We start from the raw sequence: 26,166 nt of genomic DNA, 5'->3' as shown, positions 1-26,166 counted from the left end.
AGTGAAGCCTCCCTGCTAAGGTCAAAGGTCAGTGCAGCCTCCCTGCTAAGGTTAAAGACCAGTGCAGCCTCCCTGCTAAGGTTAAAGGTCAGTGCAGCCTCCCTGCTAAGGTCAAAGGTCAGTGCAGCCTCCCTGCTAAGGTCAAAGGTCAGTGCAGCCTCCCTGCTAAGGTCAAAGGTCAGTGCAGGTTCCCTGTAAAGTGGAAACGAATGGAACAGGATAGAAGAAGCCATGCTAGCCGTTAGCATCGCGGGTGGAGAAGCTTGATGAGGTCATGACCTTCATGGATCCACCTCCTAACATTAAACCAGAACCACCTGTTCTAGCGACATACCCTGTCTGTTAATCATAGATCTACCTTCATTATATTTGAACTATTAGCTGTAATAAACACTGGATGAATAGATAAAATGTTTTCTTAAAAATGTTTACAGATATTATGTGAAACACCCTTCATGTTATAGAAAGGTTCACTTCATAGAGAGGCTGATAAAATGGCCGCTGATAAATGAACTGATGAGATCCGCCCACTTTAGATTCACTCATTAATGGAGGAGCTCTGCTTCTGACTCCCTCAGTGGTTCCAAACATCCAGCTGGACTCCAGACCTGAACAGTCATCAAGCAGAACTCGCCCAGTTCTTATCAGGCCCCGCCTTCAGCCTTAGAGTCAATATTGACTCAGAGGGACGCGCAGCTGAAGACAGTGGTGAGGTGTTTGTGAGCTGAAGGTGTGGAGAAGGTGCAGCCCTCAGCAGCAGGAACCTGAGCTGGTTTAACTGGAACTCATGTTCCGGGAGGAGAACCTTCTCAGATCCGGTCCAGAACTCCTGCTGATAGCTTTGATCTTTTTCATTCTGGGTCAGACATCAGCTCAGTTCAGCAGATTCATTCCGACCCTCATCAGAGCTAATCGCTGCTGATGGTGGCGACCAGCAGCAGGTCTGCAGCTATTCTCAGGGTTGAACTCCCTGATGTGAGCAATCTGAGCAGAGTCCTGGATCCATGCTGGAGGCAGTTAAACAAACACGTCATTAATCCCAGAAGGGAAGCTCCTCTTTGATTTCACTGAATACAATTATTTTCTAATAAATGCCACACCCACAGTGTCAGGAAGTCAGGGGGTTACGGCGTCAGGGGAGCAGGGCGTTTTTAACGTGTCTGAAACAAAGCTGCTGAAATGCGTCGTTAAAAATATCAGTCCATTATAGTGCTCTATGGCGGCTGCTGTGATGTCATCAGGGTGGAGCAGCTGCTCTATGGCGGCTGCTGTGATGTCATCAGGATGGAGCAGCTGCTCTATGGCGGCTGCTGTGATGTCATCAGGATGGAGCAGCTGCTCTATGGCGGCTGCTGTGATGTCATCAGGGTGGAGCAGCTGCTGTGATGTCATCAGGGTGGAGCGGCTGCTGTGATGTCATCAGGGTGGAGCAGCTGCTCTATGGCGGCCGCTGTGATGTCATCAGGGTGGAGCAGCTGCTCTATGGCGGCCGCTGTGATGTCATCAGGGTGGAGCAGCTGCTCTATGGCGGCTGCTGTGATGTCATCAGGGTGGAGCGGCTGCTCTATGGCGGCCGCTGTGATGTCATCAGGGTGGAGCGGCTGCTCTATGGCGGCTGCTGTGATGTCATCAGGGTGGAGCGGCTGCTGTGATGTCATCAGGGTGGAGCAGCTGCTGTGATGTCATCAGGGTGGAGCAGCTGCTGTGATGTCATCAGGGTGGAGCAGCTGCTGTGATGTCATCAGGGTGGAGCAGCTGCTCTATGGCGGCTGCTGTGATGTCATCAGGGTGGAGCGGCTGCTCTATGGCGGCCGCTGTGATGTCATCAGGGTGGAGCGGCTGCTCTATGGCGGCTGCTGTGATGTCATCAGGGTGGAGCGGCTGCTGTGATGTCATCAGGGTGGAGCAGCTGCTCTATGGCGGCTGCTGTGATGTCATCAGGGTGGAGCGGCTGCTGTGATGTCATCAGGGTGGAGCGGCTGCTCTATGGCGGCTGCTGTGATGTCATCAGGGTGGAGCAGCTAATATATGGCGGCTGCTGTGATGTCATCAGGGTGGAGCGGCTGCTGTGATGTCATCAGGGTGGAGCGGCTGCTCTATGGCGGCGGCTGTGATGTCATCAGGGTGGAGCGGCTGCTGTGATGTCATCAGGGTGGAGCAGCTGCTCTATGGCGGCTGCTGTGATGTCATCAGGGTGGAGCGGCTGCTGTGATGTCATCAGGGTGGAGCGGCTGCTCTATGGCGGCTGCTGTGATGTCATCAGGGTGGAGCAGCTAATATATGGCGGCTGCTGTGATGTCATCAGGGTGGAGCAGCTAATATATGGCGGCTGCTGTGATGTCATCAGGGTGGAGCAGCTGCTGTGATGTCATCAGGGTGGAGCGGCTGTTTCCACCCGGTTGGTTCCAGATTCCTCTAAGCCTCCGTCTCTGAGGCTTGACGCCGTCCAGTAACTCTGTGCTCTCTGTGTTCAGCTGCTCCACATGAAGAGCAACAAGTACCTGACGGTGAACAAACGGCTGCCGGCTCTGCTGGAGAAGAACGCCATGAGGGTGACGCTGGACGGCACCGGGAACGAGGGCTCCTGGCTCTTCATCCAGCCCTTCTGGAAGCTCCGAGCCAACGGAGACAACGTAAACAAACACACCTCACATGACCCTCACAAGATGGCTGCCGCTGAATCAGCGGCAGCCATAATTCAGATTTCTTAAAATCAACCTTTTAGTTTTTCTATTATCTCCTAATTTGCAGTCGAATATTTAAAGTTTTCCTTCATTCGTCTTTTTAACCTGATTTGATTCATAAATAAATTAAATCCAGATTAAAGACTCATTTTTTTAATCTGGCTGTTAATCTTTGGACACATTGTTTCTGCTTTTTTTTTTATATTTTAATGTTTCTCGCGGTGGTCTTCCTGGTGTTGTAAGGGGAGTGGCGGTCTAGTGGTTGGGGCATGAAGCTTTGAATCCTGAGGTTGTGAGTTCGATCCCCCTCTCACACAGACTGTCACTCTGGGTCCCTGAGCAGGACCCTTAACCCCCCACTGCTCCCCGGGCGCCGTACAATGGCAGCCCACTGCCCTCCCAATGGGAGGGGTTAAATGCAGAGAGGGAATTTCCCTCTGGGATAATTAGAGTACAAAGTTTATAGTTTTGTCTGTTCTGCAGGTGGTGGTGGGCGATAAAGTCATCCTGAACCCGGTGAACGCCGGCCAGCCGCTGCACGCCTCCGACTATGAACTGAGCGACCATCCAGGATGCAAAGAGGTGAGAGCAGAGACACCAGCAGGGTCCCAGCTGACCCGACTGCCCTCACCCCTCCTGGGGTGGTGGTTTTATTTCAGCCCCCTTTGTGTGTCAAATTATTTTTGTAACTATTTGACTTAAATCTGCATTAAATTAGATGCATATCTGTGAGCGACATGAACACATGGAAAACAAATATTATCCAATAATTCACTTTTATACAAAATAACAAACTTTGCTGAATAAAATAAGTATCTTAAACCTCAGCCTGTCCTGCTTCACTTCAAAATCTAAAAATTTATATAAAACAATAAATAAATAAATAAATAAATAGTGCAGGTTTTTGCTGCAACAGCAAACTTGTAAACATATTTGTGCCTTTAATGCAATAACTTTTGGCTACAGTTGGAAAACAGAAAGTTTATCATTAGCTTAATGCCACATTATGAGCGATAGTCGACTTTTTTACTCGTCTTTCCTCTGAGCTCTTGCAGCCGTCAGGATTTGTCTTTCAGAGATGCAGAGTAAAACTCTGATTGAGGCTGAAAATAAGCTCAGCTTTAATTCATTCAGTGGAACATTTGTTCTGCCCATCAGTCCATCTGTTCTTCATTAGGGAGAAAATCCTCCATAAAACCAGTGGAAGATGGAATCTGAGGACCAAGGTCAGCAGCCTGGAGAACCTCCATCCACCTCCCTGCTGTTCCTTTGGACTGCCAGGATTCCTTTTCCTTTAAATTCATCCGATCGTCCCCCAAACTCCTCTGTTGTCTCCCGATAAATTCTCTGTGAGCAACACTTGGCTCGACCAATGGGATGAGGGGATTCTGGATCGTTACATATATGCTGTCAGCTCATTGGTCACAATGCAGGACAGGGACGGGAACAAGTATACCGTAAGTTTTGTATTAAACGTGCCCTTATTCTTAGTTTTCCATTAGCTTTTTACTGACCATTTTTTTACTCTCACAGTGATACGGGACAAAGTGTGTTCCTTTTCCTCTAAATACGGGACAGCTAATTCTGTTTCTAAATACGGAACCATTCCGTTTTTCTAGAGATTCTTGGCAACCGTCGACTGAAGACTGAAAATAAACAGAAACACTGATAGAAAACAGCAGAACTGGATTCAAACTAGGAAAAGAAAATTAATAAAAACAAATAGAAACAATCAAACCCTCCAAACAATCATTCAAATAGTCCCCGGCATGAACCTAAAGCTGCTGCAGACAGGATCCAACCTGATGCATCTCTGACTCCCCCTGCAGGTGAACTCTGTGAACTGCAACACCAGCTGGAAGATCAACCTGTTCATGATGTTCAGCGACCACAGAGAGGAGGTCCTGAAAGGAGTGAGTGAAACTAGAAGCAGGTCAGAGAGAGAAGCTCCTGCTGCTTCAGGCCTGAGGGTGGGGGGGTTAGGGGTGGGGGGGGTGGGTGGACCTGAGGGGGACTCCAGGAAGGTCTGCTGCTGACGCTCTCTCCGTCTCCTTCTTCCAGGGGGACGTCGTCCGTTTGTTCCACGCTGAGCAGGAAAAGTTTCTCACCTGCGACGAGTACAAAAGCAAGCTGCACGTGTTCCTGAGAACGACCCTGAGGCAGTCGGCCACGTCGGCCACAAGCTCCAACGCCCTCTGGGAGGTCGAGGTACACACAGCCAGGTCTCTCTATCCCTGTGAGGACGCATTCCTGCAGCCTAAGCGTGACCCTTGACCCTATCCGCTATGGGCTACTGCCTAACCTCTGACCCCAAGCTAAGCTCAGTTCCCACCTTAGTCCCAGCATGTATCCCTGAAGCAGCACTGGTCCCCATGGGGGCCAGGCATGGGGCCCCATTAGGGCAGTCGGCCCTACAATGCGCCGTGATTTAGGAGGCTTGGTTGTTACAGTTTATTGTTGCAGATTTTACTGAAACTTTAGTGTGAAAAACTGCTTCCTTCTAGTTGCATGCATGGATGTGCTGCCAGCTGTAACTCTTCATTCTGTGTGGCAGCTGCAAACTCCCCGTAAAAACAGTTTTTGTTAAATATAGATTGTGTTTTTGTGGTTAGAAAGATTTTAGTTCAGTTTTGAGGTGTTTCTGCGTTAGGGTTTAGAAGCAGCGCTGAGGGACATCATCCAAAAGGCCGAAATCAAAGAGGAGCTTAAATTCTCTCTGTGTCCTGATTGGTCCATCAGGTTGTCCATCATGACCCATGCCGTGGGGGGGCGGGCCACTGGAACAGTCTCTACAGGTTCAAACACCTGGCTACAGGAAACTACCTGGCTGCAGAGGTAAGGGTTCCCTCAGGTAACATCAGAGCTCTTCTTCTGCTCCTGTTTTCCTTCATCGGATCAGCAGTTCTCTGGACCTCTGATCTTTTCTGTGTCCTAAACAGTCCTAACATACATGATTAGTAAACTCAGAGCTGGACGGTGATCCACAGCATCTTTACAGCCTAGAGGCACAGAAAAGGTTTGGCCTCAGCTTTAGCCTAATAAAGACTAACTGATGATTTTAACCTCAAACTGCTGCCGGTTCCTCTTCCCTCTGAGTAGTTGTGAGTTTCCTGTCCTGGAGTCACTAACGTCTCTTTCACTCCTAGAGTTCAGCTAATAGCTGTGATTTATTTCTCTGCTGTTGCAGGAGAATCCCGGATATAAAGGTGACAACGCTGAGCTGTTGTCCTCTGTGAGTTCCTCCCTCTCTAAGTACTGATCACTGCAATATGATGACATAGAACAAAACAGAATAGAAAATGATACACCAAAGGTTAAGTGGAGAAGAATAGAATAGAACATAATAGATACGAGCATAATAGAAAAGAACTATCAAGAACAGGACAGAAGGATCCCGTATTCAGCTGAGACAGACAGTGGGCTCCTTTAAAGCTGAGCGGGCTGTGGAACAAGCAAGCTCAGTAGTTGAGAGGCAGAACAGGTCAGGATACCAGGAACTACGGTCCACGACAGGAACAGGACCCGCTCAGTGGATAAGAGAAAGAACAGGATCAGGAAAACAGGAACTCAACGAAACACTAAAAACCTCTCTCACCACTGGCCCCCGAGAACGAGAACATGAACTATGACATCAGCAATGACCTAAACCTCAATGATCTGACCTGATAGCTGGGACTGAGCCGTATATAAAGAAGCAGGAGCAGGTGGATTAGATGAGTGTTAATTGGAAACCAGGCAGAGTTAGGCAGGTGAATGAAACGAGGCATGTCAGAACTGTCAGAGGCATGATCATGACAGGAACAGGATAGAACAGAAGAGAGTAGAATAGATTAAAGTGAAGTAAAGTAGAATAAAAAAGAATAGAATAAAATGAAACTGGGACGTGTCCAGGCTGGATCCCACCTTTTGTTCTTAGAACAGAAGACAATAGATAAGAACTGAACCTCTGGAATATGATAGAATAGAGTCTATCAGAGTATTTAAATAACAATATAATAAAATAGAATAAATAAGAAAGAACAGTTTAGGTAGTAGTAAAATAGAAGATATTAGAAAACAATAGAATAGAGGAACATAGAATAGAAGAGTGGATTGAGGACTTTGTGGTACTTTCTGTCTCAGCAGATGGACATCAGTCGGAGCAGCAAGCGTCATCTTGGGGAAAGGATCAAGTACAAGCTGGTGGTGGTTCCTCATGGAAACGACATCGCCTCGCTGTTTGAGCTCGATCCAACCACTCTGCAGAAGACAGACTCCTTCGTTCCACGGTCAGCAACTTCCTGCTCAGGCTTCACATTAAGGCCGAGTCCCAAACCAGCCCCTAAACACTAACACTGACCACTAACCCTAAGGACTAACCCTGACCACTAACCCTGACCACTAACCCTAAGCACTAACTCTGACCACTAACCCTGACCACTAACCCTGAGGACTAAACCTGAGCACTAACCCTAATTACTAAGCCTGAGGACTAACCCTCAAGACTAACCCTAAACAACAACCCTAAACACTAACCCTAAGCACTAACTCTGAGCACTAACCCTAAGGACTAACTCTGAGCACTAACCCTAAACAACAACCCTGACCACTAACCCTAAGGACTAACTCTGAGCACTAACCCTAAACAACAACCCTGACCACTAACCCTAAGGACTAACCCTGACCACTAACCCTAAACAATAACCCTAAAGACTTACCCTGAGCACTAACACTGAGCACTAATCCTAAAGACTGTAAACAGACCATGAACAGACCGTAGACAGACGATGGATGGAACATAGACAGACCATGGGTAGACCATGGATGGGACCGTAGACAGACCATGGAAAGACCATAGAAAGACTGTGGACATATCATGGACTGGTGGACAGATGTACAGCCCTTAGATCGCAGAGCGGAGAGAAACAGGACTAACCTCTGGAGTTCATATTTCTCAAATATCATCCGGTCAGCGGATCGGCCGATCTCTGCTTAGGGAACATCAAGGCGATAATCTGTGAGTTGCAGTTATATGGAGTCTCTCCGTTTTCCTGGGGGTGAGTAAGGACACTTGAAGACTGTATTTGGGGTTGAGGCCGGGTGCGCCTAGCGCCCCCACATGGCTAGCAGCCACCCCTCACCCCACCCTCCACCCCCGTCTTCAGTTTAGACTGAAGGTTTTTGATTTCCAGATCTTTCTCTCTAAAGGGAAAAAAAGTTGAATCAAGACAAAAAGCAGCTGAGAATGAAAAGCTGACGATAGATCAGACTTCATCGTTTGAGGAAGAACTTCTGACCTAGAGCTGATTGCTGATGGAAGCTGGAGGGAAACCTTTATACTTCTTTTCTTCCAGAAACTCTTACGTTCGGCTCAGACATCTCTGCACCAACACCTGGATCCAGAGCACCAATGTTCCCATCGACATAGACGAGGAGCGTCCCATCAGACTCATGGTGGGTCATTCAATCACCAGAATCTTCATCAGTGGGACCACAGATTCCTGGTTCTAGCCTTCCTGAAGCTTTTGGTTTTTGATTCTTCCTGCAGCTGGGGACGTGTCCCACCAAAGAGGACAAGGAGGCCTTTGCCATCGTCTCCGTCCCCGTTATGGAGATCCGGGATCTGGACTTCGCCAACGATGCCAGCGCCATGCTGGCCACTGTGGTGGACCAGTTCAGCTCCGGGTTTATAAGCCAGAACGACCGCAGGTATGTTTCTGAACGCTGAGGTCCACGGATGGTTCTGGGTGTTCTGGTTCTAGTTGGAATGCAGCCTCTCTGTGTTTCCAGGTTCGCCATCAAGCTGCTGGAGGACGTGGTTTTCTTCGTGGCCGATGTCTCTAACAGCGGCCAGCCAGTCCTGGACGTGGTCATGTCCAAACCCAACAGAGAGCGGCAGAAACTGATGAGAGAGCAGAACATCCTGAAGCAGGTCCGCTCAATTTGGGTCAAAGAACTTCCCTTGTTCTGTTAGGTGTTGGTTGACCAGCTGCTTGAAGCCAGAAACATAAAGAAGTCCAGAAGAAGTTGGATCTGTGGAACCGAGCCGTCTGCACAGAACTGTCTGTGTCCAGAACCAAACCCAGACCATGAGCTGGGTTCAGGAGGAGGATAGAGGCTGAGGTTTGGGTTAAAGCGTTCCTCGTGTGTCTACCATCAGAACCTCAGAGCTTCTCTGGTTCTGCTTGATCGGTCCATTGATGCTCCTGCTGGTTCTAGATGAACCAGATCTTCCTCGTTAACCAGAACAACACTGAGTTCTGGGTTCTACCCTGAGTTTTATGGTTATGAACTGGACCCTAGTCCTGGTTCCCATCAGCTTTCATTCTGGTTCCTCCTCTGCCCCCTCCCCTCAGAGACCTCCTCAGAGACCTCCTTAGAGATCTCCTCAGAGACCTCCTTAGAGATCTCCTCAGAGACCTCCTCAGAGACCTCAAAACCAGAAGTTAAAGACATTAATTCAAAGATCTTTACTGAGAAAAACTAAGACCTTTGAAGCCAAAGAAATGTTAGAACCTAAAGCAGACGGCTAATTTCTTGCAGTAACCCGGTCCAAAGTACTGGAGCTACTGCTTTAAAGTTTCTGGGACCTTCATCCATGGCCTAGACAGCAGGTTGTGGTCACTGGACCTCTGGGACCTTCTAGGGTCCGTCAGGTGTAAAGGTTCTGGTTCTGGACCATTCAGAGCCCAGTTAGTGTGGACCAAGATCCAGGAAGAACTCTGGATGAGCAGTAGTGTGAGGTGAGAAATTATTTGAATCATTCCGGAAACATTGAGGTCTGCTTTTGGGTTTCCTGCCGGTTCCTGTGCTCACCTGAATCTGGCCAGTCTGCTACCAGACCGGACTGAACACAAGCAGAACCTGGTACCAGCAGACCAACCTGGTACCAGAGACAGAGAGGGAGGTTCCTCAGTGGCTCAGAGTTCTGCTCCTTAGGGCTGGTTAGATCTACTGCGAACATCCACTATCATACCAGTAAACTTATTTTCCACAGAACAGATCTTCAGTTCTGAATCAGCTAGGTCTGCCGTCTGTCTGTGTCTTCAGATCTTCGGCATCCTAAAGGCTCCCTTCAAGGACCGAGGGGAGGATGAGGGACCTCTGCTGCATCTGGAAGAGCTGGCCGACCAGAAGAACGCCCCTTATCAGTACATGTTCCGGCTCTGCTACCGAGTCCTGAGACATTCCCAGGACGACTACCGCAAGAACCAGGTTAGTCTGTCAGCCCGCTTCCTCCCGGAGCCGCAGAAGGTTCCAGGAACTTCCAGGAGGTTCCAGGAGGGAGGATGTAAAACCGGGAAGAACCACACTATTCTACTAGTATTTTTATTTTATGTAGATTTTCCCCTGTTCAAACCGCCATCATGTAGACGTTCCTCTGGCTCAGGGGTCTGGCTCAGGGACCAGCGGGTCTTCTACTGCCTTTTTACAGATGACATGGTTCTGCTGGCTTGAGTGTGATTCAGCCAGGATGAGAATCAGCTCCTCAGGTCTGAGGCCATGGTTCTGCCTCCGGGCTGGCCTGTACCCTGGGCTGGAGGGTACAGGCCAGATGTCGGAGAGCTCCTGCTTCCAGTGGAGGAGCTGCAGTATCCTGGGCTCCTGAGAATGGAGATCCGTAGACGGATCAGCTGCAGCGTCTGCTGTGGTTCAGAGAGAGTGGAGCCACAAACAAAGATCTCATCATTGCACTGTTGAGGAAGGGTGACCTGGTGGTTCCTGCATTTTCACTGATGCCCCCCATCCCTGCAGGAGCACATAGCCAAGCAGTTTGGAGTAATGCAGAGTCAGATTGGGTACGACATCCTGGCTGAAGACACCATCACTGCTCTGCTTCATAACAACCGAAAGCTGCTGGAGAAGCACATCACCAAGACCGAGGTGGAGACCTTCGTCAGCCTGGTGCGCAAGAACCGAGAGCCCAGGTAGGACTGGGAGGACCAATGGGTCCCTTCTGAACTAGGAGAACTGAGCTGACGAAGCAATCAAAGCATCATTAGTTCCTGTTCCATGTTTCTCTGCTGTCAGCCTAGTTTGACTGTTTACGTTGCACCTCCTGCTTTGTCCAGCAGACCGCTGACCTTCACGTTAGGTCCTATCTGCCCTTTTGGATCATGTCTTCTCATGTTTCTGCAGGTTTCTGGATTACCTCTCTGACCTTTGTGTGTCCAACAACGTGGCCATCCCCGTCACCCAGGAACTGATCTGTAAATGTGTGCTGGATCCCAAAAACCAGGACATCCTCATCAAGACAGAGTGAGTCAAAGAAGAGGGGGGGGGAGCAGGAGGTGGCTGCTCTAAATACTCGATGGTTTATCAAAGCGGAGGAGAAACCAGCAGACCAACCATCATGATAGAAAATAACTTATCCACCTTTTTGCATCGTCTTCTATGGTTAGGGTTAGGGCTCTGCTATATTATTAGCTGATATATTTTTCCGTTATTGGTCTGCCCTCCATAAAGCGACCATACCTGAGGTCTCCCGGTTCCCCGTCCACCTGAATGACCTTGACCTCCTCTCTCTGCGATGACTGTGTTTACTCAGTGTTGGTCGGATCAGCCAATCAGCTCTCTGATCCATGCTGACTCTGCGTGCTGTGACCGCAGACGCATTAGATCAACGTCAAACGAACCTTTTTCCAAACTCCGTCTGAGCGATTTCTACATTTCCCACGAATTCTGGAGAGAAAAGTGAAGCGAAGGTCTGATGAGCAGCAGCCAGCCGGCGGTCAGACAGGAAGTCATGCTGCAGCCATCCACTGACCAGAGCGCGGCTTCTGTAGGAGCTCGCTAAAGACTTAAACAGACTTAATTTGTCATTTTGTGTACAAAAATAATTTCGTTAAGAACAGCTCTCCAGAAAGTTTCATTTTTTTAAAGTTCAGCCTTGAAAACAGTAAAACTACATAAAAACGGTAACATGAACATATGACTATATTTACTGTTCTAACATTTCAGGTTCTTTTGGCCACGCCTCTTTTTAATACGTTTTATGTTGGTGACTAACGAGCTCAGCAGTAGCGCTGAGAAAAGCTATGCTAGTCAATAAAATCACCATGCCGGGTCATTGCCTGGTTCTTCTGGTTCGACTGATGAGGAAGTGACACTGAACGGATGTCAGCCATCAGAGAATCGACCTGGAACTGACGGCCCACGAACGGCAGACGCCGGGACTCGCCGTATGTCGACGTGTTTCAACGTCTTTCAGCGAGCTCGTAACGTATCCAACGTATGTCAGAGTTTTTGCCAGATTTTCCGTACGTCTGGCAGACGCTGGTCTAAATCGCCACAGTCTGACAGGAGATGTAGCGTTGATGATGTCACCACTGCAGCCTGGTGGATGTCTGTGCTCTTTAGAGTTATTCTGTAAATAATAGAAGAAGAAGAAGTAATCTCTTTGTTGTCTTGTGGCAGTCTGTGGGAGTGGGGCTGGAACTCAGAACCTCAGGGACTTAGCTGCTACGCTCTAAGCACCAGGCCACCACTATATCAGCTTTAATCTCACGTCCATAAGGAATGAATGGGAGACAGATGAAAACGGAGCCTTCTTAAACGTTGCTCTCTGGTTTCAGGCGGCGTTTGTCCAAAGAGGCGCCCCCTGGAGGCGTTCGGGGAGAATTCCTGGGCATGGATGACTATGGAGACGAAGATGAGGTAGGCCACCTGTGACGCTCATTCAGTGGAAGCAGCAGTGAATAAAACCCTCATCTGTAACGAGGTCGGCCGCATGCAGATCACTCCTCCATGTTTAAGTCGGCCTGTCGTTTAGGTCTGGCTGATGTGGACGGATAAAACCTTTGAGAAACAGGAGAAGAGCATCAGGCAGCTGGCCCAGGAAGCAAGACAAGGAAACGCTCACGATGAGAACGTCCTCACCTACTACAGGTACGTCTCCCCATAACGGAGGAGCAGTCCCAGGGTTTGCAGACTGGAGTCATGGGGTCTGTGTTCCCCCTCAGGTACCAGCTGAAGCTTTTCGCCCGGATGTGCCTGGACCGCCAGTATCTGGCTATAGACGAGATATCAAAGCAGTTGGACGTGGAGTTGATTTTCCTCTGCATGATGGATGAGACGCTGCCCTTTGACCTGCGCGCCTCTTTCTGCCGCCTCATGTTGCACGCCCACGTAGACCGAGACCCTCAAGAACTGGTGACCCCCGTCAAGTTTGCAAGGCTGTGGACCGAGATTCCCACCTCCATCACCATCAAAGAGTGAGCCACCTTCAGACTTTAGTGAAATGCTCTTGTGAACATCAGACAGTCCAAAGACCTGGGATTAGACGCTGCAGTCCTCCTTCTCTATATCTGTGAATACGGTCCAGATGGAGCGTTTTGATGATGCACCAACTTCAGCTTAAAGTTTTTCATCTTAGTTTGCTGCTCATCAGATGTTTAAAGACTGTAGTGAAAGGAGATGATTTAACGGTTGTCTTTGTTTTTCTGTCCTGTCATCACAGCGAAGGTTAAACCTAATAAAATGTTTTATTTGCTGTCGGTTTCTCCTCAGTTACGATTCAAACCTGGACGACAGCAGAGACAACAAGAAGAACCGTTTTGCTAACACCATGGTGTTCATGGAGGAGTATCTCAACAACGTCCTGAACGATGAGCTGCCCTTCCACAACGAGGAGAAAAACAAACTCACATACGAGGTATTTCCCTCCGCTTCTCTCATGGCGCCCGTTCCGTCCTCCTGCTGCGCTCACATCTTCTCCTCTCTTCCAGGTGGTGAGCTTAGCCAGGCACCTGATATACTTTGGTTTCTACAGTTTCTTTGAGCTGCTCAGACTGACACGGACTCTCCTAGGCATCATTGACTGCAGGCCAAACCCTGCACACGCCAACCTGCCCTTTCAAGAGGAAGGATCAGGTACCCTCCTCTGCTTCTCATTAACCTGCCAGACCGACGTTTCCCTTCATGCCTCCAAGGCTGAATATCAATGAAAATGTGACCGTCGTTATGAGACAGGTGTGTCTCTAAGAAGGTGACTAACCACCGTTTGCTTCGTCTTCAGGTTGAAGTAAAGTTGTTTGCATTAGTCAGGCTAGCTCTATGCTACGTTCAGATCGCCTGCAGCAGGAGCGGCAGAAACTCTGCTGCTTCATTTCTGATGCGTGTGCCAGTTTAGTTCTGACGCGGCTGAAGCATCTTTGCTGCTCTAGCTGCGCGGCGGTAAAGTGGGTCTGATGCGCGGTGGGCGGAGCTACTCTATCCTCCTCTGCCTGGAACAATGGCAGCTATATTAGCTGTGATCAGCGGGTAGAAAGTAGTTAGAATCTATGTTGAAGTGAGAAAGTCCTCCTGAAAACATGGTCTGTGCAGTCAGTTCATCCAGATTACCATCCTGCCTTCAAAGATTATTTCTCTGTGGGAGCCGCTCAGACCCCCACATACCGGCGCTGCGCTGTCACTGGGAATCCCCAGCAGCAGCTGCCTCAGGCCCGCTCGCCTCTCCAGGGTTTTCCCCTCCTGTTGGTGGCGGCTGGAAGTAGATGTTAGCGTTTTTCAGGTCTGTGCTACAAACTGCAGGCAGCAGGATAATAAAAGCCAACATATTCTGCCGGCAGGTTTCTACATTTGAAGTTAATTTAGGCGTTAATAAACTGTTTCAGAGGAGTGATCATAGCGCTCTGCATCAGCAGTGCTGCGTCTGACTCCCGTAACCCTAACCCTCATAGATCACCATTATGGTTAAACATCATAGGTAACCATAATAGCTAATCTCAGTTACGTCCAATCTGTGTCCAAAGGCAGGAACGTACGGAGAACCATACATGGGATGGGTCAGATGATGTCCACCATGGTCCTCAACCGGCGACAGTCCACCTTCGCAGGGGCGGGACCCAGAGGGGCAGGGATGGGGGCGGGGTTTGTGCTTGAGGGGCAGAGAGGAAGTAAAGACAGCATTGACAACCTGGACCTGACAGTGATGGACACCAAACTGAAGATTCTGGAGATATTGCAGGTAAGGTGCTGGTTAATCCGGGGTATTACAGCCCAGTCCATCTGCTGGTTAATCCAGGGTATTACAGCCCAGTCCATCTACTGGTTAATCCGGGGTATTACAGCCCAGTCCATCTGCTGGTTAATCCAGGGTATTACAGCCCAGTCCATCTGCTGGTTAATCCAGGGTATTACAGCCCAGTCCATCTACTGGTTAATCCGGGGTATTACAGCCCAGTCCATCTGCTGGTTAATCCAGGGTATTACAGCCCAGTCCATCTACTGGTTAATCCAGGGTATTACAGCCCAGTCCATCTGCTGGTTAATCCAGGGTATTACAGCCCAGTCCATCTACTGGTTAATCCAGGGTATTACAGCCCAGTCCATCTACTGGTTAATCCAGGGTATTACAGCCCAGTCCATCTGCAGGTTAATCCAGGGTATTACAGCCCAGTCCATCTGCTGGTTAATCCAGGGTATTACAGCCCAGTCCATCTGCAGGTTAATCCAGGGTATTACAGCCCAGTCCATCTACTGGTTAATCCAGGGTATTACAGCCCAGTCCATCTGCTGGTTAATCCAGGGTATTACAGCCCAGTCCATCTACTGGTTAATCCAGGGTATTACAGCCCAGTCCATCTGCTGGTTAATCCAGGGTATTACAGCCCAGTCCATCTACTGGTTAATCAAGGGTATTACAGCCCAGTCCATCTACTGGTTAATCCGGGGTATTACAGCCCAGTCCATCTACTGGTTAATCCGGGGTATTACAGCCCAGTCCATCTACTGGTTAATCCAGGGTATTACAGCCCAGTCCATCTACTGGTTAATCCGGGGTATTACAGCCCAGTCCATCTACTGGTTAATCCAGGGTATTACAGCCCAGTCCATCTACTGGTTAATCCAGGGTATTACAGCCCAGTCCATCTACTGGTTAATCCAGGGTATTACAGCCCAGTCCATCTACTGGTTAATCCAGCAGATGGACTGGGCTGGAGCTTAAACTTCCTGCTAAAGGCTAAACTTGATTCTTACAAAAACAACAAGTTGAACAACGATGACAAACTGAAATACCATCAATTCTATTCAGTTTATTTCCATAGCTCCAATTCACATCATGTCATCTCAGGTCACTTTCCAGTTCACCAGATCATCCAGTCAGATTGATTCAAAGTTTTCTATCTAAGGAAAACCAGCTGATTGCATCGACTCATTGACTCTTCAGCAATCCCTCACACTAAGCATGCTTGTAGCGACAGTGGAGAGGAAAAACTCCCTTTGAACAGGAAGAAACCTCCAGCAGAATCAGGCTCAGTGTGAGCGGCCATCTGCTGAGGCCCACTGGGGTTCAAGGAGACAGAAGCAGACGTAGAAAAAGAAGCATAGATACAAAAGGCAGCTGTCAACCAGCTCCACAGGCGGCCCCGTCCAGGAAACACACAGCCAGGCAGACGAGCTCCGAGCCAGCTCCCATGTCAGAGGATGAAGAGAGCACATCCAGTTAGTCACAGTCAGAGAAACAGGACTACACTGGAAAACAGGCCAAGCTCCAACATCTAGAAACAAAGGTGTTGATGGCAGCAGCACAGCTGATATTTCTCTCCAGGATGGAGTCACAGCCAAACAGGAACAGACCAGATGAAGCTACTATGAGAAAAAGCAGAGAGAGCAGAACGTTTGCTTCTATAAATACTGAAACAATCAGCGAACCAACAGAGGAGGAAGAGCAGTAAAACTGATTTCATTTCTATCTGCTCTGCTAAGAATCCAGCCAACACTGAAACTGATTCTGAACCTGAGGGTCACATTTCCATCCATCTCAGTACATTTAGTGAATATAAACTGATGCTGTGCTGAAGGGCAGTTATACCAGCTGGAAATAAAAGCACCGTGATCCACAAACATCCATTTACCAATATTTTAGAAATAAAGAGTCTAATTATCTCAAAGAACCATGAAAAATGGCAGCATCTGTTCAGCGTTTGCTGTGGATCTAGTAGCCGCTGCAGTGATGCGTTTGAACATGTGTTACTGCAGTAGGTGGCGATTCGCTGCTCGGCTGATTAAAGCTAATATGCAGCAGAGAGAGGATGAGCTCCCTGGATCCTTTCACTCCCCGAACCGTCAGCATCATGACAATCAATAAAGATTCATTCAAAGTTTGACCATTTTAACTCCATTTAAAGATCCTTCTAACTGAAATACTGTGAATTAATGCTTCCATTTAATTAAACAGCCAAACATTCAGGAAATAATTCATTTATTCCTCTGATATTTACATCAAACAGATCAGCTGGAAATCACTTCTTTGTTTTATTGTTTTAAAACCTGAAAAGTTCGGAATTTTCTGCTTCATCAGTTCATCCTGAACGTTCGGCTGGACTATCGCCTCTCCTTCCTGCTGTCCGTCTTTAAAAAGGAGTTTGTTGAGGTTTATCCCATGGCTGAAGCTGATGCCACCACCAACATGGAGCTGGCAGGTACAGGCCCCGCCCCCTTCCATGCACATCATCTGCTCTGCAGCTTCTAACTGCAGCGTGTTTCGCCCCCTCAGCTACCATCAACCTGCAGCAGATCGGAGACCAAGCTGAGGCCATGTTCGGCGTTGGGTACGTATGCAGCTCCACGTTTGCCTGTTTGCTCCTGCAGCCCGCAGGCTGATGAGGAGGTCTGTGTGTGCAGGAAGGTCAACAGCATCCTGGAGGTGGATGACGAAGGAGGCCGCATGTTCCTAAGAGTCTTAGTCCATCTCACCATGCACAACTATGCTCCTCTGGTGTCTGGAGCTCTGCAGCTGCTCTTCAGGCACTTCAGCCAGAGGCAGGAGGTGCTGCACACCTTCAAACAGGTGAACATCCATGAACGTGTCACCAAAGTTCCTGCAGGTTTCATTCTTCAGATCAGTTTATGATTAGAGAGAAATCAGGAGCAACGAGTTTCTCAGCGTCTCTCTGCTCTGATATAGAAAGATTCATTCTGGTGCTTCTGGACCTTCTCATCAATTATTTCCTTTTACTGCATCAATTATTCTGAAGATATTTCAGCTTTTTAAAGAGATTTTTAAATGTTCCTTCCGTTACTCCTCCACCAACAAGGTGTCTCAACGCAGCGTAACGTTTCCATGATCTGATCTGAAGACCTCAAGCTTTGGTTCCTTCTAGGAGCTCCAGGTTCCTCCCACCCATCACTGTACACCTCTGACTGGTGTTAACTGTACCCCCTAGCTCCTACCTCCTAGTTCCTACCTTCTAGTTCCTTCCCCCTAGCTCCTACCTCCTAGTTCCTACCTTCTAGTTCCTACCTTCTAGATCCTAGCTCCTACCTCCTAGCTCCTAGGTCCTACCTCCTAGTTCCTTACTTCTAGTCCCTTCCCCCTAGTTCCTACCCCATATTTCTCTCCTTCTAATTCCCACCTCCTAATTTCTACCCCCTAGTTCCTACCTCCTAGTTCCTACCTCCTAGTTCCTACCTCCTAGCTCCTTACTTCTAGTTCCTTCCCCCTAGTTCCTACCCCATATTTCTCGCCTTCTAATTCCCACCTTCTAATTCTTACCTCCTATTTCCTACCTCATAGTTCCTACCTCCTAGTTCCTACCTCATAGTTCCTACCTCATATTTCCTTACTTCTAGTTCCTTCCCCCTTGTTCCTAGCCCATATTTCTCTCCTTCTAATTCCTACCTCCTAGTTCCTACCCAATAGTTCCTGTTGCTCTTCCTTCCTTGGGTTCACGTTGAATCGTTTATCCCGGGTAGGAAACTAGTTCCACGCTGCTGCGTTGAATCCAGAGAACCTTTCAATTTAAGCGTTGCTGCTTCAGCCTTCTGGACGTGATTATGGCTCAGAAACATAAGAGGATGATGCTAGTCAGATTAGGACTACAGTGCAGTGGTGTAAAGAACTACAAACACCAAAGGTCCTCACATGTGTGGAACATCTCTGTTCTAAAACCCAAACATCTGAAGCCTGGCTCCCACAGAGAACAAGAGGGCTGGTCTCTGGTATCTGACACACAAGGGATTATGGGAAACTGTACAGCTCCTAGCAGTGGCTATGAGGAGGTCCCTATGCTGAAGGAGCAATGATAGGGAGCATCCTGCTTCCTCTTCCTCCCTCCTTCCTTACTGCCAGCTGATCATGGAGACCACTGATGGACTCCTCCTCTGCCCCTGGATACACTCTGTCCTCTGATGCTCCAGCCAATGACACTGGAGACAGGCAGAAGCCCCGCCCCCTGTAACCCTGCAGGGACACCTGGGTATGGATGGAGACTAGACCAGTGTTTAGGACTAGCTTAGCTTTAGTTTAAACCTTCAAATGTCTCAGTGACTGCAGAAAAAAACAGTTTCTTAGATTATTAAAGGACTAGATTATGATCACTGGTTAAACCTAATCTTTTAACTGGAGTTCTTCATTTTAAAAAGGATAAATCCATCCAATGTTTAGAGGTGAGATGAGCAGGTTAGCTAATAATGTGAAGTTTCACCCAGAGAAAAGCTCCCAGAGGGAATCTTATGGTCTTCAGGTTCTGGCAGCTGAAAAGTTAAACCTTGAATGTTTCTGTCTGTAGGTCCAGCTTCTGATCTCAGCTCAGGATGTGGAGAACTATAAGCTAATCAAGGCCGACCTGGATCGCCTCAGGACTCTGGTGGAGAAGTCTGAGCTGTGGGTGGAGAAAAAGGGCCTGAGTGGAGGAGAGGGGAAGAAAGACAAGAAGGACAAGAAGGAAAAGAAGGAGAAAGTGGAGGTGAGACCGGAAACAAGGAGCTGATTTTCCTCTGAATCGTTCAGTAGGTCAAACATTATACTGGGCAAGTTAAAATTGTTTCTGGGCAAAGGAAATGTGAAAGTTTATCCTGAGCTCAGCAAACGCTGTCTGACCTTCTGCATCCTGCAGGCAGTGTCGGAGGACCCGTCCCCAAAGAAAGAGAAGATGCAGAAAGGTAACGAGAACTACCAGAACGTCAAAGAGGTGAGAGCAGCCGTCTGTCCGTCCGTCTGTCTGTCTGAAAGGCTTTGTTTTGTTTCCTGTACGGTGTCCCAATCGGATGCTTTCTAAAATCCCTTCATCATCGATGCCTATGGGCTTGGATGGATGATTCACTGATCGTGGATTCCTTCCCCATATATTCCAGCTTCCATCAAGCGTTGCTCAATAGAAGAATTGATCATGTTTGGAATATGACTCCAAAAAAGTCTAGTGGAGGGTTCTTTAAAAGACCCGCTCTCTCCACTTTAAAAACAAATGAGCCCATTCCTCCTCATGCAGGAGCCCATTCCTCCTCGTGCAGGAGCCCATTCCTCCTCGTGCAGTAGCCCATTCCTCCTCGTGTTGTAGCCCATTCCTCCTCGTGCAGGAGCCCATTCCTCCTCGTGCAGGAGCCCATTCCTCCTCAGGCAGGAGCCCATTCCTCCTCATGCAGGAGCCCATTCCTCCTCGTGCAGGAGCCCATTCCTCCTCGTGCAGGAGCCCATTCCTCCTCATGCTGGAGCCCATTCCTCCTCGTGCGGACCCCATTCCTCCTCAGCAGGAGCCCATTCCCCTCGTGCAGTCCCCCTTCCCCCTCGGCGGGCCCATTCCCCCTCGTCAGGAGCCCTTTCCCTCCTGGCATAGCCCATTCCTCCTCGTGCAGGAGCCCATTCCTCCTCGTGCGGACCCCTTTTCCTCCCTCTGCAGGAGCCCATTCCCTCCGGCAGGAGCCCTTTTTCCTCCTCGTGAACGAGCCCTTCCCCTGTCGGAGCCCCTTCCCTTTCCGGGCCCGAGTTTTTGGGGGGGGCAGGAGTTTTGGAAGAGATTTTTTGGAAGAGTTTTGGAAAAAAGAAATTTTGGAAGGATTTTTTGAGGAGATTTCTGGCAGGACCCATTCCTCCTGGGAAAGAGCCATTCTTTATGAAAGGAAAAGTTTTTAGGTGGAAATTTGTGGGGAAGAATTTTTAGTGGAGAAATTTTTGGAGGGCCCCCATTCCCTATGCAGGGCCCATTCCTCCTCGTGCAGTAGCCCATTCCTCCTCGTGCAGGAGCCCATTCCTCCTCGTGCAGGAGCCCATTCCTCCTCGTGCAGTAGCCCATTCCTCCTCGTGCAGGAGCCCATTCCTCCTCGTGCAGGAGCCCATTCCTCCTCGTGCAGGAGCCCATTCCTCCTCGTGCAGGAGCCCATTCCTCCTCGTGAACGAGCCATTCCTCCTCGTGCAGGAGCCCATTCCTCCTCGTGAACGAGCCCATTCCTCCTCGTGCAGGAGCCCATTCCTTCTCGTGCACGAGCCATTCCTCCTCAGGCAGGAGCCCATTCCTCCTCGTGAACGAGCCCATTCTTCCTCGTGAACGAGCCCATTCCTCCTCGTGAACGAACCCATTCCTCCTCGTGAACGAGCCCATTCCTCCTCATGCAGGAGCCCATTCCTCCTCGTGCAGGAGCCCATTCCTCCTCGTGAACGAGCCCATTCCTTCTCATGCAGGAGCCCATTCCTCCTCATGCTGGAGCCCATTCCTCCTCGTGCAGGAGCCCATTCCTCCTCATGCTGGAGCCCATTCCTCCTCGTGCAGGAGCCCATTCCTCCTCATGCAGGAGCCCATTCCTCCTCGTGCAGTAGCCCATTCCTCCTCGTGCAGGAGCCCATTCCTCCTCGTGCAGGAGCCCATTCCTCCTCGTGCAGTAGCCCATTCCTCCTCGTGCAGGAGCCCATTCCTCCTCGTGCAGGAGCCCATTCCTCCTCGTGCAGGAGCCCATTCCTCCTCGTGCAGGAGCCCATTCCTCCTCGTGAACGAGCCATTCCTCCTCGTGCAGGAGCCCATTTCTCCTCATGAACGAGCCCATTTCTACTCGTGAACGAGCCCATTCCTCCTCGTGAACGAGCCCATTCCTCCTCGTGCAGGAGCCCATTCCTCCTCGTGCAGAAGCCCATTCCTTCTCGTGCACGAGCCATTCCTCCTCAGGCAGGAGCCCATTCCTCCTCGTGAACGAGCCCATTCCTACTCGTGAACGAGCCCATTCCTCCTCGTGAACGAGCCCATTCCTCCTCGTGAACGAGCCCATTCCTCCTCATGCAGGAGCCCATTCCTCCTCGTGAACGAGCCCATTCCTCCTCGTGCAGGAGCCCATTCCTTCTCATGCACGAGCCATTCCTCCTCAGGCAGGAGCCCATTCCTCCTCGTGAACGAGCCCATTCTTCCTCGTGAACGAGCCCATTCCTCCTCGTGAACGAACCCATTCCTCCTCGTGAACGAGCCCATTCCTCCTCATGCAGGAGCCCATTCCTCCTCGTGCAGGAGCCCATTCCTCCTCGTGAACGAGCCCATTCCTTCTCATGCAGGAGCCCATTCCTCCTCATGCTGGAGCCCATTCCTCCTCATGCTGGAGCCCATTCCTCCTCGTGCAGGAGCCCATTCCTCCTCATGCAGGAGCCCATTCCTCCTCGTGCAGTAGCCCATTCCTCCTCGTGCAGGAGCCCATTCCTCCTCGTGCAGGAGCCCATTCCTCCTCGTGCAGTAGCCCATTCCTCCTCGTGCAGGAGCCCATTCCTCCTCGTGCAGGAGCCCATTCCTCCTCGTGCAGGAGCCCATTCCTCCTCGTGCAGGAGCCCATTCCTCCTCGTGAACGAGCCCATTCCTCCTCGTGCAGGAGCCCATTCCTTCTTGTGCACGAGCCATTCCTCCTCAGGCAGGAGCCCATTCCTCCTCGTGAACGAGCCCATTCTTCCTCGTGAACGAGCCCATTCCTCCTCGTGAACGAACCCATTCCTCCTCGTGAACGAGCCCATTCCTCCTCATGCAGGAGCCCATTCCTCCTCGTGCAGGAGCCCATTCCTCCTCGTGAACGAGCCCATTCCTTCTCATGCAGGAGCCCATTCCTCCTCATGCAGGAGCCCATTCCTCCTCATGCTGGAGCCCATTCCTCCTCGTGCAGGAGCCCATTCCTCCTCATGCAGGAGCCCATTCCTCCTCGTGCAGTAGCCCATTCCTCCTCGTGCAGGAGCCCATTCCTCCTCGTGCAGGAGCCCATTCCTCCTCGTGCAGTAGCCCATTCCTCCTCGTGCAGGAGCCCATTCCTCCTCGTGCAGGAGCCCATTCCTCCTCGTGCAGGAGCCCATTCCTCCTCGTGCAGGAGCCCATTCCTCCTCGTGAACGAGCCATTCCTCCTCGTGCAGGAGCCCATTTCTCCTCATGAACGAGCCCATTCCTCCTCGTGAACGAGCCCATTCCTCCTCATGAACGAGCCCATTCCTCCTCGTGAACGAGCCCATTCCTCCTCGTGCAGGAGCCCATTCCTTCTCGTGCACGAGCCATTCCTCCTCAGGCAGGAGCCCATTCCTCCTCGTGAACGAGCCCATTCCTACTCGTGAACGAGCCCATTCCTCCTCGTGAACGAGCCCATTCCTTCTCATGCAGGAGCCCATTCCTCCTCATGCTGGAGCCCATTCCTCCTCGTGCAAGATCCCATTCCTCCTCATGCTGGAGCCCATTCCTCCTCGTGCAGGAGCCCATTCCTCCTCATGTAGGAGCCCATTCCTCCTCGTGCAGTAGCCCATTCCTCCTCGTGCAGGAGCCCATTCCTCCTCATGCAGGAGCCCATTCCTCCTCATGCAGGAGCCCATTCCTCCTCGTGAACGAGCCCATTCCTTCTCATGCAGGAGCCCATTCCTCCTCATGCTGGAGCCCATTCCTCCTCGTGCAGGAGCCCATTCCTCCTCATGCTGGAGCCCATTCCTCCTCGTGCAGGAGCCATTCCTCCTCATGCAGGAGCCCATTCCTCCTCGTGCAGTAGCCCATTCCTCCTCGTGCAGGAGCCCATTCCTCCTCGTGCAGGAGCCCATTCCTTCTCGTGCAGTAGCCCATTCCTCCTCGTGCAGGAGCCCATTCCTCCTCGTGCAGGAGCCCATTCCTCCTCGTGCAGGAGCCCATTCCTCCTCGTGCAGGAGCCCATTCCTCCTCGTGAACGAGCCATTCCTCCTCGTGCAGGAGCCCATTTCACCTCATGAACGAGCCCATTCCTCCTCGTGAACGAGCCCATTCCTCCTCATGAACGAGCCCATTCCTCCTCGTGAACGAGCCCATTCCTCCTCGTGCAGAAGCCCATTCCTTCTCGTGCACGAGCCATTCCTCCTCAGGCAGGAGCCCATTCCTCCTCGTGAACGAGCCCATTCCTACTCGTGAACGAGCCCATTCCTCCTCGTGAACGAGCCCATTCCTTCTCATGCAGGAGCCCATTCCTCCTCATGCTGGAGCCCATTCCTCCTCGTGCAGGAGCCCATTCCTCCTCATGCTGGAGCCCATTCCTCCTCGTGCAGGAGCCCATTCCTCCTCATGCAGGAGCCCATTCCTCCTCGTGCAGTAGCCCATTCCTCCTCGTGCAGGAGCCCATTCCTCCTCATGCAGGAGCCCATTCCTCCTCATGCAGGAGCCCATTCCTCCTCGTGAACGAGCCCATTCCTTCTCATGCAGGAGCCCATTCCTCCTCATGCTGGAGCCCATTCCTCCTCGTGCAGGAGCCCATTCCTCCTCGTGCAGGAGCCCATTCCTCCTCATGCTGGAGCCCATTCCTCCTCGTGAACGAGCCCATTCCTCCTCGTGAACGAGCCCATTCCTCCTCATGCATGAGCCCATTCCTCCTCGTGCAGGAGCCCATTCCTCCTCATGCTGGAGCCCATTCCTCCTCGTGAACAAGCCCATTCCTCCTCGTGAACGAGCCCATTCCTCCTCCTGCTGGAGCCCATTCCTCCTCGTGCAGGAGCCCATTCCTCCTCATGCTGGAGCCCATTCCTCCTCGTGAACAAGCCCATTCCTTCTCGTGAACGAGCCCATTCCTCCTCGTGAACGAGCCCATTCCTCCTCATGCAGGAGCCCATTCCTTCTCGTGCAGGAGCCCATTCCTCTTCGTGCAGGAGCCCATTTCTCCTCATGCAGGAGCCCATTCCTCCTCGTGCAGGAGCCCATTCCTCCCCGTGAACGAGCCCATTCCTCTTCATGCAGGAGCCCATTCCTCCTCATGCAGGAGCCCATTCCTCCTCGTGCAGGAGCCCATTCCTCCTCATGCAGGAGCCCATTCCTCCTCATGCTGGAGCCAATTCCTCCTCGTGCAGGAGCCCATTCCTCCTCATGCTGGAGCCCATTCCTCCTCGTGCAGGAGCCCATTCCTCCTCATGCTGGAGCCCATTCCTCCTCGTGAACGAGCCCATTCCTCCTCGTGAACGAGCCCATTCCTCCTCATGCTGGAGCCCATTCCTCCTCGTGCAGGAGCCCATTCCTCCTCATGCTGGAGCCCATTCCTCCTCGTGAACAAGCCCATTCCTCCTCGTGAACGAGCCCATTCCTCCTCTTGAACGAGCCCATTCCTCCTCATGCAGGAGCCCATTCCTCCTCGTGCAGGAGCCCATTCCTCCTCGTGAACGAGCCCATTCCTCCTCATGCAGGAGCCCATTCCTCCTCATGCAGGAGCCCATTCCTTCTCGTGAACAAGCCCATTCCTTCTCGTGAACGAGCCCATTCCTCCTCGTGAACGAGCCCATTCCTCCTCATGCAGGAGCCCATTCCTTCTCGTGCAGGAGCCCATTCCTCTTCGTGCAGGAGCCCATTTCTCCTCGTGCAGGAGCCCATTCCTCCTCGTGCAGGAGCCCATTCCTCCTCGTGAACGAGCCCATTCCTTCTCATGCAGGAGCCCATTCCTCCTCGTGCAGGAGCCCATTCCTCTTCGTGCAGGAGCCCATTTCTCCTCGTGCAGGAGCCCATTCCTCCTCGTGCAGGAGCCCGTTCCTCCTCGTGAACGACCCCTTTCCTTTCTGCGGAGCCCATTCCCCCGGGAGGAGTGATTTTTGGCAGGAAAGGGCCCATTCCTCCTCGTGCAGGACCCATTTCTCCTCGGCAGGAGCCCATTCCTCCTCGTGCGGGGGGAGCCCATTCCCCCGTATGCCCATTCCTCCTCGTGCAGGAGCCAATTCCTCCTCGTGCAGGACCCATTCCTCCTCGTGCGGGAGCCCATTTTTTCAGGAATAGCCCATTCCTCCTCGTGCAGGAGCCCATTTCTCCACGTGCAATACCCCATTCCTCTGTGCAGTACCCTTTTTCCTGAGGAGATTTTTGGGGGGGAGATTTTTATGAAGAGTTTTGGAGGAGATTTTTGTGAAAAGCCATTTTGTGGGAATTTTGTGAGGAATTTTGTGAGGAATTTTAAGAGGAAAAGATTTTGGAGAGAGGAGGGAAATTTTGGAGGAGTTTTTTGGGGGGGGAATTTTGTAAAAGGAGGATTTTGTAGGGGATTCCTCCTCGTCAGGAGCCCATTCCCCGTGAACGAGCCCATTCCCCCTCGTGCGGGACCCCATTCCTTCTCGTGCACGAGCCATTCCTCCTCAGGCAGGAGCCCTTTCCTCCTCCGTAAAACAACCCATTCCCCCTCGTGAACGACCCCATTCCTCCTGGGGGAGCCCATTTTCCTCCCGTGCGGAGCCCCTTTTCCCCCTCGTGAACGGCCCATTTTCCGAAGGACCCCCATTCCCCCTCATCGGGAGCCATTCCTCCTGTGCGGGACCCCCTTTTCCCCCTTTTGGGGGCCCCTTTCCTCTCGTGGG

General features: G+C 50.9%; 1 protein-coding gene across 1 annotated transcript in view; it reads left to right on the top strand.

Moving 5' to 3' along the window:
* itpr3 (inositol 1,4,5-trisphosphate receptor, type 3) overlaps positions 1-26,166 on the top strand; it is a gene marked incomplete at its 3' end in the record, with an annotated part of 71,679 nt that overhangs the window by 23,290 nt on the left and 22,223 nt on the right. Inside the window, exons 5-28 of the mRNA XM_038276963.1 lie at positions 2,475-2,633; positions 3,168-3,266; positions 4,514-4,597; positions 4,746-4,892; positions 5,424-5,519; positions 5,872-5,916; positions 6,807-6,952; positions 8,018-8,117; positions 8,212-8,372; positions 8,454-8,595; positions 9,714-9,878; positions 10,419-10,591; positions 10,803-10,922; positions 12,239-12,320; positions 12,436-12,551; positions 12,626-12,877; positions 13,173-13,317; positions 13,391-13,535; positions 14,417-14,631; positions 16,969-17,089; positions 17,164-17,218; positions 17,292-17,457; positions 19,178-19,354; positions 19,505-19,579. Of these exons, the coding sequence (XP_038132891.1) occupies positions 2,475-2,633; positions 3,168-3,266; positions 4,514-4,597; positions 4,746-4,892; positions 5,424-5,519; positions 5,872-5,916; positions 6,807-6,952; positions 8,018-8,117; positions 8,212-8,372; positions 8,454-8,595; positions 9,714-9,878; positions 10,419-10,591; positions 10,803-10,922; positions 12,239-12,320; positions 12,436-12,551; positions 12,626-12,877; positions 13,173-13,317; positions 13,391-13,535; positions 14,417-14,631; positions 16,969-17,089; positions 17,164-17,218; positions 17,292-17,457; positions 19,178-19,354; positions 19,505-19,579 (3,186 nt within the window). The remainder of the gene's footprint in view (positions 1-2,474; positions 2,634-3,167; positions 3,267-4,513; positions 4,598-4,745; positions 4,893-5,423; positions 5,520-5,871; positions 5,917-6,806; positions 6,953-8,017; positions 8,118-8,211; positions 8,373-8,453; positions 8,596-9,713; positions 9,879-10,418; positions 10,592-10,802; positions 10,923-12,238; positions 12,321-12,435; positions 12,552-12,625; positions 12,878-13,172; positions 13,318-13,390; positions 13,536-14,416; positions 14,632-16,968; positions 17,090-17,163; positions 17,219-17,291; positions 17,458-19,177; positions 19,355-19,504; positions 19,580-26,166) is intronic.

Source organism: Cyprinodon tularosa, unplaced genomic scaffold (assembly GCF_016077235.1).
Source record: "Cyprinodon tularosa strain WSP-4 unplaced genomic scaffold, ASM1607723v1 ctg1292, whole genome shotgun sequence".
NCBI lineage: Eukaryota > Metazoa > Chordata > Actinopteri > Cyprinodontiformes > Cyprinodontidae > Cyprinodon > Cyprinodon tularosa.
Note: the sequence above shows the minus strand (reverse complement) of the source record. Positions and strands in the feature narration are given on the sequence as shown.